This window comes from Ovis aries, chromosome 14, assembly GCF_016772045.2.
Source record: "Ovis aries strain OAR_USU_Benz2616 breed Rambouillet chromosome 14, ARS-UI_Ramb_v3.0, whole genome shotgun sequence".
NCBI classification, from domain to species: domain Eukaryota; kingdom Metazoa; phylum Chordata; class Mammalia; order Artiodactyla; family Bovidae; genus Ovis; species Ovis aries.
The window spans coordinates 48,251,973-48,265,556 of NC_056067.1; the positions used below are offsets into that span (position 1 = coordinate 48,251,973).

Consider the following 13,584-nt stretch of genomic DNA (forward strand, 5'->3'; position numbering starts at 1 on the left):
TTCACAGGAGCCCTTTTTTGGGAAGCCTCCGTATCCCTACCCTGCCATCCCTGCAGGCTGGGTCTGGCACCCTGTGACCCCAGCCCCAACCACCCTGGGCCTTCAGAGGCTGTCTGGGTCACCACTGTGTCCCTCACACTGACCAGCACAAGGCTGGGCACAAAGGAGTGAGTTGCTGATGGCTGGATGGAAGAGTAAGCAAAGCATGTTTTCTTCCCACTTTACAGATGAGTAACCCAAAGCCCCAAGAGGAGACATCACCCACCCAAGGGCACTTCTAGCACAGCCAGCAAAGCAGGTCTGTGGGGCTCCAGGGGCGTGCGTGTGGGGCCGGGGTCAGGGGCTGCACCTGGGCCCCAGGGGCGTGCGTGTGGGGCCGGGGTCAGGGGCTGCACCTGGGCTCCAGGGGCATGCGTGTGGGGCCGGGGTCGGGGGGCTGCACCTGGGCTCCAGGGGCATGCATGTGGGGCCGGGGTCAGGGGGCTGCACCTGGGCCCCAGGGGTGTGCGTGTGGGGCCGGGGTCAGGGGCTGCACTTGGGCTCCAGGGGCATGCATGTGGGGCCGGGGTTGGGGAGCTGCACCTGGGCTCCTGACACAGCTGGGAGTCATCCTCGGCATCAGAAGAGCAAGCGCTGACTGGGCCCTCCCTCCGTGCCCGCACCGAGCCCTGATCGTTAGCTCATTAATTCTCCTGGCAGCCGGCCCGCAGGGGTCAAGCCAAGGCACAGACAGGCCAAGTCACTTGCCCAGGGTTGCACAGCAGGCAGCAGAGAGAGATTTGCACTCTGGCCATCTGGTTTCCCTGCTCTTCATGTCTCTGGCCCCCGCTGTGGGACACCACCATTCCGCATGTCCCCTTCAGCCCCTTCGGTTTTTAAGTTCAGCTTTCATAGGTTCAGGAAGACCCCCTGGAGAAGGGCATGGGTACCCACTCCAGTATTCTTGCCTGGAGAGTTCCATGGACAGAGGAGCCTGGCGGGCTACAGTCGATAGGAGTCACAAAGAGTTGGACTGAGCGACTTACTTTCATTGAGCATTTACCGCTGCTTTGCCAGTACTGTTTTGAGTGCCGGCCTGGAAATCACAGGCCCGAAAGACAGGGGCAGTTTAGTCTTTTAGGATCCTTCATGAAGTGGGTCTTGCACCACTCTGTGAGCAACTTGCCTCCTCCAAGCCTCAGTCTCCTCACCTGTAAAGTGGGAGTATATTAGTGAGGCTGCCTAGGGGTCACGCGTCGGACAGGGGCTTGGTAACCATGTGTTGAACAAGTAACCAGAGGTACGTGCTGTTTCTAGCCCACAGTCCAGGCTGAGAAAGCAGGCACAGAGGTGGCCGCCGCTAGGCACGGGTCACAGAGCACATCCTGTGTGTTGGGCGGGGGCTGGGACAGGTGGCAGCACACCGGGAAACGGGGCAGATGAGACTGGGCCCATGGCACCAGGAGTCGCGATGGGGGTTGCAAACGCTGAACTGTAAACACAAGACTGGCTGTGTGTGTGAGTCGCTCAGTCGAGTTCGATTCTTTGTGTCCCCATGGACTGTAGCTGGCCAGGCTCCTCTGTCCATGGGATTCTCCAGGCAGGTACACTGGGGCAGGTGGCCGTTCCCTTCTCCAGGGCATCTGCCTGACCCAGGGATCGAACCCAAGTCTCCTGCATTACAGGCAGATTCTCTACCGTCTGAGACGCCAGGGAAGCCCAAACGTAAGACTGAGCAGCATAGTTTCCAGAAGTTAGACATGCTGTGAGACGGGGTGGAAGGACAGGGGCCCTGGGGTATATGTTCAGGAGAGGGGCCACCAGTGCCTGCCACCTGAAGCGGGCGGGAGTCAGGCGCCAGCCCCACAGAGGGAACCGCCGCGGTGGAGGCCCTGAGGTCAGAAGCCACTGTGAGCCAGAGGAGGAGCTGAGAGCAGAGGAGCCCACGGGGAGTGCTCGCCTTTCTACCTGAGTGGGCCTGACTCGGGTGCTCACAGGGTCCCTCAGGCTGCAGGTGGGGTGCAGGCTGTGGGAAGGGTGGGGGTGTGGGGAGACGGGAGGAACGGAGGTTGGAGGAGAAGCAGCAGGTCCTGGCGAGCTGCGCCCTTCCGCAGGCTGCCGGCCGGAGCCCCGCTCTGCACTCTCCACGCGGAGAGCCTGGCGCCATGTTCGGGAAGAAGAAGAAGCGGGTCGAGATCTCTGCGCCGTCTAACTTCGAGCACCGCGTGCACACGGGCTTCGACCAGCATGAGCAGAGGTTCACGGGGCTGCCCCGCCAATGGCAGAGCCTGATCGAGGAGTCGGCCCGCCGGCCCAAGCCCCTCATCGACCCCGCCTGCATCACCTCCATCCAGCCTGGGGCCCCCAAGGTACGCTGGCGCCTGCCGCTGCCTCTCCTGACCTGCGCCGGCCCCCGTGGGGTAACCCCAGCCCTCAGCCCAACACTGGACCCGCCCTTGCTGCCCGCCAAACAGGCGCACCCCAACCACACCCCCCATCCTCACCTGTCACTCACCCATCCGCCACTGATCCCTCACCAGGCACCAGCGCCAACCCACCTTCCCTCCTGAGAAGCCCCTGCTGACCTTGACCCTCTGACGATCCCCCACACCAGCCCCAACTCATTTGTCTGTCCTGAGCCCTGTGCTTCTGTCCCCAGGACCACAGACTCATCCTGGGTCTTGACAGGCCTCCCATTGCAGGCAGAGGGACAGACCGGTTCCCACATGGTGACCGCCCCAGTGGTCAGAGCTGGGTCAGGAGAGGCCCCAGGGGCCGTCTGACCCATCCCCGGGGTCCAGGCCAGCTTCCTGGAGTCAGGGTCACCTGAGCTGAGCCCTGAGGGCAGAGGACAGGAGGTGTCATTCAGGCAGATAGATGGTGGAGAGCCAGGGCTTGTAGTGGAGGAAACAGCCCTCAGGAAGCGCGGAGGGTGGGGGGTGGTTTCAGTTTTTTCCCTGCCATCTTAAGCAAACTGTGCCAAGCTGGTATTTGAATCAAGGTCCGTTTCCAAGGCCCGTGCTCTTAACCCCATTCCTGTCTCCACGGTCTTGGCTCCCCGGGCGTGGCCTGTGGTGAGGCTGGTCTGGGGGCAGGGGGTGTGGCCCCCATAGCCTGCAAAGCCGGCCTGGAGCACAGACTTTACCCAGAGGGCAGTGTAAACCAGGAAGGGCAGCCTGGGTTGTTCCGAGGGGTGGGGGTGGGGGTGGAAGGGCTGGTTAGCAGGCCCGGGGCTGACTCATCCTCCGCTGGTGCCCTGGATGCCATGCCCAGCCCAGCCTGGCGGGAGGAGCCCCAGGCAGACCTCTCCTCCAGGGTCTCCCACTGAGGTGTTTGTGCGCCCCAGGCAGGGGTCTTGGATACTTTGAATTCTTTGCCACTGCCTAGAAAAGCAAGACTTTACATCCAAGTCTGTTTCTGCCTTCTGATGAATCAGCTGGGGCCACTGGAGGGGCGCTGGCCCCACCCAGCCCACCTCCCCCTGCCGGGCCCTGTGGCTGCATGCCTGCTGGTTATGCCCTCATTCAGGCACTTCCTAAAAAATCCTCCCCGGCCCCCAGGGATTCCTGACCTCTTACTCCAGCACCAGAGCCTGAGCAGGCGTCTCCCTCATCTCACTGGGCCCCGGGGGTGAGGCCAGGCTGCCCTGCTAACAGCCAGGGTCCAGGAGGGGCAGGGGCAGGGGCCGCCCACAGGGCACAGTGGCCTGTCGGTGCGCTTTGCGGGGCTCGAGTTTTCTGCACAGTTGAGGCAGTGCTGGCCTCAGGATGTCTGGCAGCCCGTGGCCCTGCCCACCAGTGACTGACGCACAGGCCTGGGGCCTGTGCTCTGCGCTGGCAGCCCCTTCCCAGCCTGCCCGCCTCACTCGCTCACTCATGGGCTCAGCCTCCTGCAGACCAGCCACTGTTGTAGGCTTTAGATGCAGCCAGGGGCCACCCTCACGAACACTGCACGTGGGGAGCAGGCCACAGACAGCTGTGCGCCTGCTTCATGTCCGCTGCTTCCAAGTGCTCTGAGAAAAGGAAAGCAAGAGAGCGGAATAGGGAGGGTTCGAGGCTGGCGTTTTAGACCACAGGAAGTCAGGGAGAGCCAGCAGCCGAGATCTGAAGGGGGCGCACTGAGGAGGGGAGCCCCGGGCAGACGAGGGGCAAAGGACTCCAGGCAGGATGAGCAGCCAGTGCCTGAGGCTGCAGTATGTCTGGTGTGTTTGAGGAGCAGTTAAGAGGCCCCGAGTGCCTGGAGCTGGTGGGTGGTGGCCCCTGGGGGGAGCCCTGGAGGCAGTGAGCTGGATCAGGATGGTGCAGGCAGGCAGGGTGCACCTGGGACCGGCCCTCGGGCACTCCTGCCCTCTGCTCCGGGCCCAGACCTTTCTCACTTCAACTTCACCCCACCCTCAGCCTCCACAGGAACAGAGGGCGTGTTCAGGGCTCACAGCCCTGCCAGGCTGCAGGGAAGGAGGTGCCAAGCTGGGCCCTGGCCCCCGCATCCTGTAATTTGCAGCTTTCCAGGGCTTGTTATGGGCTGGTGTGGCCTCTGCCCTCCTTCCCCTGCACCCCGTAGGGCAGGGACCCCCTCCCCCGCAAGCCTAGAGAACAAGGAAGAGGCGGGGGGTGCTTCTCCAAGGGGCATCCTGAGAACCGATGCTCCCAGCCCGGGGGCAACAGCCCTCCTGCCAGGCTCGGTGCTGGGGGCGGGGCTGGGGGCCTCCCCGGGCCGCCCCGCCCTCCCGGCCCCACCGTCCCCCGTGGCATTTCTTCATCCTGTCTCTGTCTTGTCTCTGTGTGTTGTGTTGTCCTGTCCGCCTGTGTTGGATGCACGTCCTGTGTCCCCCTCCTCTGTGCCCGGCCCCCACCCTGCCATTGCCCTGGACCCCAGACCATCGTGCGGGGCAGCAAAGGCGCCAAGGATGGGGCCCTCACGCTGCTGCTCGACGAGTTCGAGAACATGTCGGTGACGCGCTCCAACTCCCTGCGGAGAGACAGCCCGCCGCCACCTGCCCGTGCCCGCCAGGAAAACGGGATGCCCGCGGAGCAGGCCGCTACGGCCAGAGGGGCCCCAGAGAAGGCGGGCAGCCAAGGCCGGGGAGCCGGTCATGGCGAGGCGGGTGGCAGCAGTGGAGACAGGCGGCGGGCGGGGCCGGACAAGAGGCCCAAGTCTTCCAGGGAGGGCTCGGGAGGTCCCCAGGAGTCCTCCCGGGACAAGCGTCCCCTCTCTGGGCCTGACGTCGGCACCCCCCACCAACCCGCCAGTCTAGCCAGCGGGGCGAAAGTGGCGGCTGGCCGGCCCTTTAACACGTACCCGCGGGCCGACACGGACCACCCGTCCCGGGGCACCCAGGTAACCATTCCCCCACCCCAGGACCCCTGACTGTCACCTTGCCCACCCTGTTCCCACCCCCCAACTCCAGCCTGCCCCAGCCCACTGTCCATCTCCATCTTGACCACCATTGTCTGTCCCGCAGCCGGGGTCCCTGTCCCCCAGCCCCTCCTCTGACAGCCACCTCTCTTTTCTGTTGCAGGCGGAGCCTCACAACATGGCCCCCAACGGGCCATCGGTGGGGGGCCTGGCCATCCCCCAGTCCTCCTCCTCCCGGCCCCCTGCCCGAGCCCATGGCGCCCCCAGCCCTGGAGTGCTGGGCCCCCACGCCTCTGAGCCCCAGCTGGCCCCCCCAGCCCGCACCCTCACCGCCCCCGCAGGGCCCCCTGCCCCCGGGCCCCCCGGCCCCCGCTCACCGCAGCGGGAGCCCCAGCGAGTGTCCCACGAGCAGTTCCGGGCTGCCCTGCAGCTGGTGGTGGACCCCGGCGACCCCCGCTCCTACCTGGACAACTTCATCAAGATTGGCGAGGGCTCCACCGGCATCGTGTGCATCGCGACTGTGCGCAGCTCTGGCAGGCTGGTGGCCGTCAAGAAGATGGACCTGCGCAAGCAGCAGCGGCGGGAGCTGCTCTTCAACGAGGTGGGCCTGCCACCCCGTCCCCATAGGGCCCCCCTGCCCCCCCGTGCTCCTCCTGGGCCCCCCTGCCCCCCCGTGCTCCTCCTGGGCCCCTGCCCCCCCGTGCTCCTCCTGGGCCCCCCTGCCCCCCCGTGCTCCTCCTGGGCCCCCCTGCCCCCCCGTGCTCCTCCTGGGCCCCCCTGCCCCCCCGTGCTCCTCCTGGGCCCCCTGCCCCCCCGTGCTCCTCCTGGGCCCCCGTGCTCCTCCTGGGCCCCCCTGCCCCCCCCCGTGCTCCTCCTGGGCCCCCTGCCCCCCCGTGCTCCTCCTGGGCCCCCCTGCCCCCCCGTGCTCCTCCTGGGCCCCCTGCCCCCCGTGCTCCTCCTGGGCCCCCTGCCCCCCCGTGCTCCTCCTGGGCCCCCCTGCCCCCCCCGTGCTCCTCCTGGGCCCCCCTGCCCCCCCGTGCTCCTCCTGGGCCCCCTGCCCCCCGTGCTCCTCCTGGGCCCCCCTGCCCCCCGTGCTCCTCCTGGGCCCCCCTGCCCCCCCCCGTGCTCCTCCTGGGCCCCCTGCCCCCCATGCTCCTCCTGGGCCCCCCTGCCCCCCCGTGCTCCTCCTGGGCCCCCCTGCTTCCCCCAGAACCCCCCCACTCTCCCACCTGCCCCACTCCCCCCAGAGCCCCCCCACCCTCCACCTGCCCCACTCCCCCCAGGGCTCCCCCACCCCTCCACCTGCCCCACTCCCCCCAGGGCTCCCCCACCCCCCACCTGCCCCACTCCCCCCAGGGCTCCCCCACCCCCCCACCTGCCCCACTCCCCCCAGGGCCCCCCCCAACTACCCCACGCCCCCTGGGACCCCCCTGCCCCCGGCTCCTCCCAGGGCCCCCGGCTCCTCTCAGGGCCCGCTGTTTCCCCCAGGGCTCCTGTACCTGCCCCCATTCCTCCCGGGGCTCCCCGCCTCCCCACCTGCCCCCCGCAGCTGCCCCACTCCTCCCGGGGCTCCCCGCCTCCCCCCCTGCCCCCCCGCCGCTGCCCCACTCCTCCCGGGGCTCCCCGCCTCCCCACCTGCCCCCCGCAGCTGCCCCACTCCTCCCGGGGCTCCCCGCCTCCCCACCTGCCCCCCGCACCTGCCCCCACTCCTCCCGGGGCTCCCCGCCTCCCTACCTGCCCCCCGCAGCTGCCCCACTCCTCCCGGGGCTCCCCGCCTCCCCACCTGCCCCCCGCACCTGCCCCCACTCCTCCCGGGGCTCCCCGCCTCCCCACCTGCCCCCCGCCGCTGCCCCACTCCTCCCGGGGCTCCCCTACCCCACAGTTTGGAGGGCATGCAGGGCTGAGAACCAGGAGAGGTCCTGTGGGGCTGGGGTTTGCCAGGCGTGAGTTCCGAGCCCAGCTCCTGTCCCCACTCCTTGCGCCTCCCCAGGCTGTGTCCTCTGTCCCCATGATACCCACTGCCATGCCGTCCTGTCCTGGCCAGGCCCCACTGACTCTCTATGTGCCTTCCAGGCCCCTCACCACCAGGTCCAATACTGGCCCCACACTGTTGACCCCACACCTGCCTTTCCTGGTTCCCCATCTCAGAGAGGCCCCACCACCCCTTGTCCCCAGGCTGGGGCCCTGAACCTCCCCATTCCCACTCCAGCCCCTCAGGCCTGAGCCTGTCGCCCTTCCCCCAATGCAGCACACGGTGAGCGTCATGTCCCCACCTCCAGGCTTTGCCTCGATAGGCCTTCCTGCCCCTGGAATCTAACCCCCAGCCCCGCCTTGTGTCTGAGCTGCCTGCTTGTCCTTCTGGTCTCAGCCCTGTGCTCAGTGCTCTCGTCCCAGCGCCCTCTCCCAGTGCCAGCCTGGCCATCAGGGCTGCTCGCAGACCCACTCAGGGCTGCTCGCAGACCCACTCAGGGCTGGCCAGAGGCCAGCGTCAGCAGTGTGAGGTGTGCATGGGGTGGGAGCACCCCGGAATAGAACACAGATATCAGGCCCTCGCTGCCTCTGGGCCTCTTGGCTTCAGCCGTGGGAGGACAGTCCCTGGACTGGACCCCGAGGAGCAAGAGTGGCAGGTGGAACTGGACCTGCAGTTTGGCAGGGCACCCCCCCAGGCCAAGAGGGCGGGCTCTGGCGGCAGGGACTGCTGGTCCTCCCCGCACTGTGCCAACCCCGCCTCCCGCAAGCAGGTGGTGATCATGAGGGACTACCAGCATGAGAACGTGGTGGAGATGTACAACAGCTACCTGGTCGGGGACGAGCTCTGGGTGGTGATGGAGTTCCTGGAGGGAGGTGCCCTCACCGACATCGTCACGCACACCAGGTACAGCCGGGCAGCTGGACGCTGCTGGGTCCCCAGAGTGTCCCCAGACCTCGCCCATATCAGGACTGCTCCCCTCTAGACCCCTTGGGGTGGGGCCACGTCTCAGAACCAACACACTGTCCCCATCACTCCTCCAGGGTGGGGCCGTGTCCCCATCAGACCCCAGGATGGGGCCCTTGTCTTCCCCACTCACTCCGCGCCCCCCCACCTGCCCTGCCCTCCCAGGATGAACGAGGAGCAGATCGCTGCTGTGTGCCTGGCCGTGCTGCAGGCCCTGTCCGTGCTCCACGCCCAGGGAGTCATCCACCGGGACATCAAGAGTGACTCCATCCTGCTGACCCACGACGGCAGGGTGAGCAGTGGTGGGGTGGCTTGGCCTCCCCTGGCCTCTGCCCAGCTCTCGCCCTGTGGGTGGGGTGGGCCCAGCGCCCAGTTCAGTCCCTTGAGGAGCAGTACGTGTATTCCTTCCTCGTGCATCAGTCCAGAGTCAGGGGTCCAGGTGAGTGGGGGGCTCTGCCATCATCAGCCCCAGCTGCTGAGAGCTGGAGTCTAGCCCCGGACCCAGAGTGGGGAGATTGCATCCAGGTGGCCAGCCACAGCTCTCGGCCATGTGGCAGCCTGCCCCTGGCCTGGTGTCCAGGACTGGGCTGTGGACTCCCGGTCCTGTCTTCTGGACTGAAGCTCCAAGCTTGCAGTCCATGGATAAGCCTCCTGGTCCCAGAACCTGCATTCGTATTCCAAGAGCGGATGTGATTTTTCAGGGGGAGGGGGCCCTTGACTTTCACCAGATTCTGGTTGGTGATCTGCCTGCCCTCCCCCAGGAAAGTTAAGCCAGTTCACAGAGGCGGGGGATTGGGGGAAGGCTTTGCTTCCCAGGGAGTCTCGGTTGGGGTCATGGACACCTGAAGATTCTACAGACGTGTTTGGGGCACACGGGTGAGCACAGAACTGTATGTGCAGTGTGTGAACGTGCTCTCTGGAGGGTCCACTGACATCCTCGGGAGTCTCAGTAGGGCCCATAGTTCCCAAGAAGGTGTAAATCCTTGGTTCTGAGGAGTTGGTTGTTGCAGAGGGACAGGCAGCATCCATCTCACCCCCTGCCAACTAAAGACATGCCTCCTGCCGGGAAGCCAGGGCCCCGGGCACGGCCTGGAGAGCCAGCCCGGTCCGAATCCCTGCCCAGCCTCTGGTACTCATGGGACTCGGGCTGCCTCCCCCGGGAGCCCCAGCACAGACCCTGTCAAGGAGGCAGATGGGTGATCTCGGGCAGCTGACACCGCTGAGGGCCCCGGCCAGGAGATGGCAGAGCTCCGCCGAGGTCAGGCTCTAACTTCTGGGCGGCACGTAGAAACCCAGCGTGTCAGAGGCTGAGGGATTAAACAGGCGACTGCCTCTGCTCACTCTGCCCCGCCGGCATCTCTGACCCCCACTTCTGCGCCCTGCTCCAGGTGAAGCTGTCAGACTTCGGGTTCTGCGCCCAGGTGAGCAAGGAGGTGCCTCGGAGGAAGTCCCTAGTCGGCACACCCTACTGGATGGCCCCAGAGCTCATCTCCCGCCTGCCCTATGGGCCAGAGGTGAGCCAGAGGCAGCCAGTCGCCCTGCTGTCAGCACTGGCTTACACCGTTGCAGTCCAGAGTGTTGGGGTGAGGGGCTTGGTTGCCAGGGACAGTTTGGGGGGAGAAGTAGGCTTGCCTGCGTGCACTCCTCATTGGCTGAGTGCTGGTTCGGAGCCAGTGCTTGGCAACGGGAACAGGAGGTTGGGCAGGAGCAGTCCTTGACCCTGTCTGCCAGCCTGGGGCGGAGGCTTCAAACTGGCTGATGTGCTCTGAAGATGCTCTTGCAAGCATTTTTTTAAAAAAGAGCTCTCACGTGAGTCTGAATTTGGTGGAAAGCCAAGTGATCTGGGCACAAGGAGGCCGCGTTCCCTTATGGCAACAGTCAGGTGCCGAGGAGCAGGGGAACCCTAGTGGTCTTGGTCACAGCCCCAACCCGTCTGTGTTGCCTACACTGACCTGCTTCACTCCCTGCCATTCCCTGCCTGGCCCTGAGGTCTTCCAGCTGTGGCCTGTGGCTCTGAGGACAGTCAGTCAATAAGACTTGACCCAGTGCCTGGCCAGGGTGCCCGTGGAAGCATTGCTTGGGGAACTGCAGGCAGGAGTGGGGTCACATTGGGAGGGGAGGCTGGTAGGAGATTCTGAGGGACCATCTCCACCAGGACTGCCTGTGACAAACCCTTCTCAAGAAGGATTTAGCAAAGTGGAAAACTGGTCCCTACGACTGTAAAGTTCGGCGGGGGCGCAGGCTTCATGCCCAGCTGTGTGCAGTATCCCTCCCGGCTCTGATTTTCCCCGTGTAGCCCTCACTCAGGCAGTGCTGCCCCCATCAGAGCAGAAATGAGGACTGTTTTCCTGACTATCTTGTTGCAAGTCTCAGGGTCGACTGTGACTGGCTCAGCTTGGGTCACACGTCCGTTCCTGAACCAATGACTGTTTCTGCACTCTGCAGATTAAGACAGCTTGGGCATGCAGCATGGACTGAAGTAGCGAGGAGGGGGTTCTCCAGAGGAGTCCAGGGGCAGGGGGAGGGGGTAGCAAAAAGAAGGGGATGGATGCAGGGTTTCCTGGGAGAGGAGTGCATAGAGTCTGGCAGGCTGGGTATCAGTGTTCAGGGCCCAAAAACTCCAGAGTGAAGAGGCAAAGATGGAAGCAGGGCCACCTGCCTGTGGGTGCCCCCCGAGCGCTGGCCGCACCCGCACGGCTCAGCCCTGCTGCCCTGCCCCCACCACAGGTGGACATCTGGTCTCTGGGGGTGATGGTGATCGAGATGGTGGACGGGGAGCCCCCTTACTTCAATGAGCCACCCCTCAAAGCCATGAAGATGATCCGGGACAACCTGCCACCCCGACTGAAGAACCTGCACAAGGTGGGCCCCTCCCGCAGGCGGCGGGCGTGGGGGAGGCCACACATGGGTGGGGGGAGGGCACCGCCCAGCCCAAACCCAAGGAGAGTGCTGGGTGGGGGTGGGGCTCGGGCGCCGATGGCTCTGAGGTGGTGCTTACTGCATGCCGCGCCAAGTCGCCCCCAGGCCTCGAGCGTCCATGTGGACTCTGCATCCTCTGCCCCTCAGAGCTTGCGCTCAGGCTGGCTGGCGAGGTCCAGCAGAGGGACCTTCCTGGTGGGGAAATTGCCTGCTGAAAAAGGGGTGCCTCCAGGGCCCAGCTGTTGCCAGCTCCTGCTGAATCACAAAAGTGGGGCGGTGAGCCCCTGGGGCCAAGCTGTCTGTGCTGAGGGCCTCTCTGCCCCTCCCTGGGGAGTAAATGCCATCGGCCCGTCTGGCAGGAGGAAACTGGGGGCCTGTCGGCAAGCGAGCAGTGGAACTGCTCACCGACCCTCTCGCCCCGCCCGACAGGTGTCACCGTCCCTGAAGGGCTTCCTGGACCGCCTGCTGGTGCGTGACCCAGCCCAGCGGGCCACAGCGGCCGAGCTGCTCAAACACCCGTTCCTGGCCAAAGCGGGCCCACCCGCCAGCATCGTGCCCCTCATGCGTCAGAACCGCACCCGATGAGGCCCGGTGCCACCCCCACCCCTGAACCAAAGAGCCCCCTGGGTCACCCCTGCCTGGCCAGAGGCCAGTGGGGGGCCGGCCCCGCTCCTCCCAGCCCCGGAGACACTCCGTGTGGCGCCGCCCTCCTTGCCGGGGGGTGTGCGGGACCCTACTACTGAGCTCCGGTTTTGATTTTGTGATTTTGAAAGAAACACAGGGACTCATGGGAGCAAGTGAGGCTCCCGAGACCCCCCACCCTCTGGGACAGGCCCGTCCCCGAGGTTTTCCTGTCTCCAGGAAGGGCAGGCGGCCTCCCATCACTGGAAATCCGCTGTGGGGACTGCCAGGGTGGAGACAACACTACGAAAGGTGTGTGTGTGTGTCTGTGTGTGTGCGCGCGTGTGGGTGTGCATGTGGAAGGTCCAGTTCCGGTGTCTTCCAGCCTACAAGTGGGGGTGTCTGAGACCTCACCTGACACGCAGCCCCTCCCCCCGAGCCATTGCAGGGGTCGATCATGAATGTCTGAAGAGTGGCCTTTTCCCTCGCCCCGTACCCCTCTGTGTGGCTGGACCTGGGATCCAGGGGGCAGGGCTTCCCACCCACCCCCAGCCTCTGCAGAACATGACTACTGCACCTGGACAGCCTCCTCTTTTCTAGAAGTCTATTTATATTGTCATTTTATAACACTCTAGCCCCCATCTGGGGACAGACGGTCCTTGGCCCGCGGGGTGGCTCCAGGGACAGAACCACCGCTTGAAGAATCAGGTTCCTGGCCCCTCAGCGCAGCCCCGCCCTCCCCTCCCTCAAGTTAGTTTTACAATTAAAACATTTTCTTGTTTTGTGTGTGTGCAGTGTGTGTGGAGCTTCCCCCCCACCCCAGGTCCAGGCCTGCTGGTGGGGAGAGCTGATGGGGTGGGGCTCTAGGCTTGGGGGGAGGCTTGGCTGACCCCAGGATTCCAGCCCCACTAAGGGCCAGGGCCATGCCTCTGGCAAGGAGGTGGTGGGGAGTGAGTTCCAGCCCAGCAGCCAGTAGCGCCTTCTCATGGGGACCGGATCGACGACCCAGGCCTGGAAAGGCAGCCAGTTTACCAGTCCACATGCCACATGCTTGCAATGTCTGCGATTTGCTGGAAACATAAAGGTTGGGTGGAGTGCATTCAATGGAGAACTGATCCTTGAGAGCTGACGTTAGGAAACTGGTCAGCAGGCAGATGGGCTTTGGGGGGATCGGCTACAACGGAGGGACCCAGGGCTCCCAGCCTCAGAAACACTCCATTGGCTGAGTCCTTCCCTCCAGGCTGAGGCTGGGTCTCAGGAGAAGAGCCGGCTGACAGGTGACACCGCTGCTTCTGCATTCCGGGCAGTGACCGCCCCAGGCTGGGGTGGGCTTTGCGCATGCCCTCTCCAGCACCTGGGAGAGCAAGGAGGGAACCCCCCACCCAGAGCCCTCCAGGCATCAGTGGCACCAGGGACCCCAAGCTGGTGTGTGGTCAGAAAGTGTGGAGAAGACCCAGAGAATCCAGCTTAGTCCTGTCTCCCCCCAGCTGTCAGCACCTGCCCCCTGAGCATCCCTCTCCACAGGCCCTGAGTCCCCCAAGAATCAGGGCTCTGTTTCTGTGACCGCCTGGCTGAACACATGCATGATAGACAGACATAGAGATTTAAAACAGCAGTACAGCCAACTCATACTGCTCTGTATGAGTATGTTTGAGGCCTGGGTGAAATGGATACATTTTCTGTGGGGGGAAAAAAATATATATGCCAAAATTGGTGTGGGGAGAAACAGCACAAGAAAAGACTGAAATACGCCCTCCACACCCACCCATGACAAC

The 13,584-nt window shown here is 64.9% G+C and overlaps 1 protein-coding gene across 6 annotated transcripts in view; it reads left to right on the forward strand.

Annotated features, from left to right (window-relative positions):
- Positions 1-12,591, forward strand: part of PAK4 (p21 (RAC1) activated kinase 4) — a 48,096-nt gene extending 35,505 nt beyond the window's left edge. For 5 of the 6 annotated variants that reach the window (XM_042232012.1, XM_027978269.2, XM_060398066.1 and 2 more), the window contains 9 exons: positions 228-298; positions 2,094-2,348; positions 4,855-5,316; positions 5,498-5,935; positions 8,076-8,209; positions 8,435-8,561; positions 9,658-9,783; positions 10,997-11,131; positions 11,618-12,591. In XM_042232012.1, coding sequence (XP_042087946.1) covers positions 2,145-2,348; positions 4,855-5,316; positions 5,498-5,935; positions 8,076-8,209; positions 8,435-8,561; positions 9,658-9,783; positions 10,997-11,131; positions 11,618-11,773 — 1,782 coding nt within the window. In that variant the 5' untranslated portion in view covers positions 228-298; positions 2,094-2,144 and the 3' untranslated portion in view covers positions 11,774-12,591. The remainder of the gene's footprint in view (positions 1-227; positions 299-2,093; positions 2,349-4,854; positions 5,317-5,497; positions 5,936-8,075; positions 8,210-8,434; positions 8,562-9,657; positions 9,784-10,996; positions 11,132-11,617) is intronic. The other variant, XM_042232011.1, reaches the window with a different exon arrangement.
- Positions 12,592-13,584: the final 993 nt, after the last annotated feature.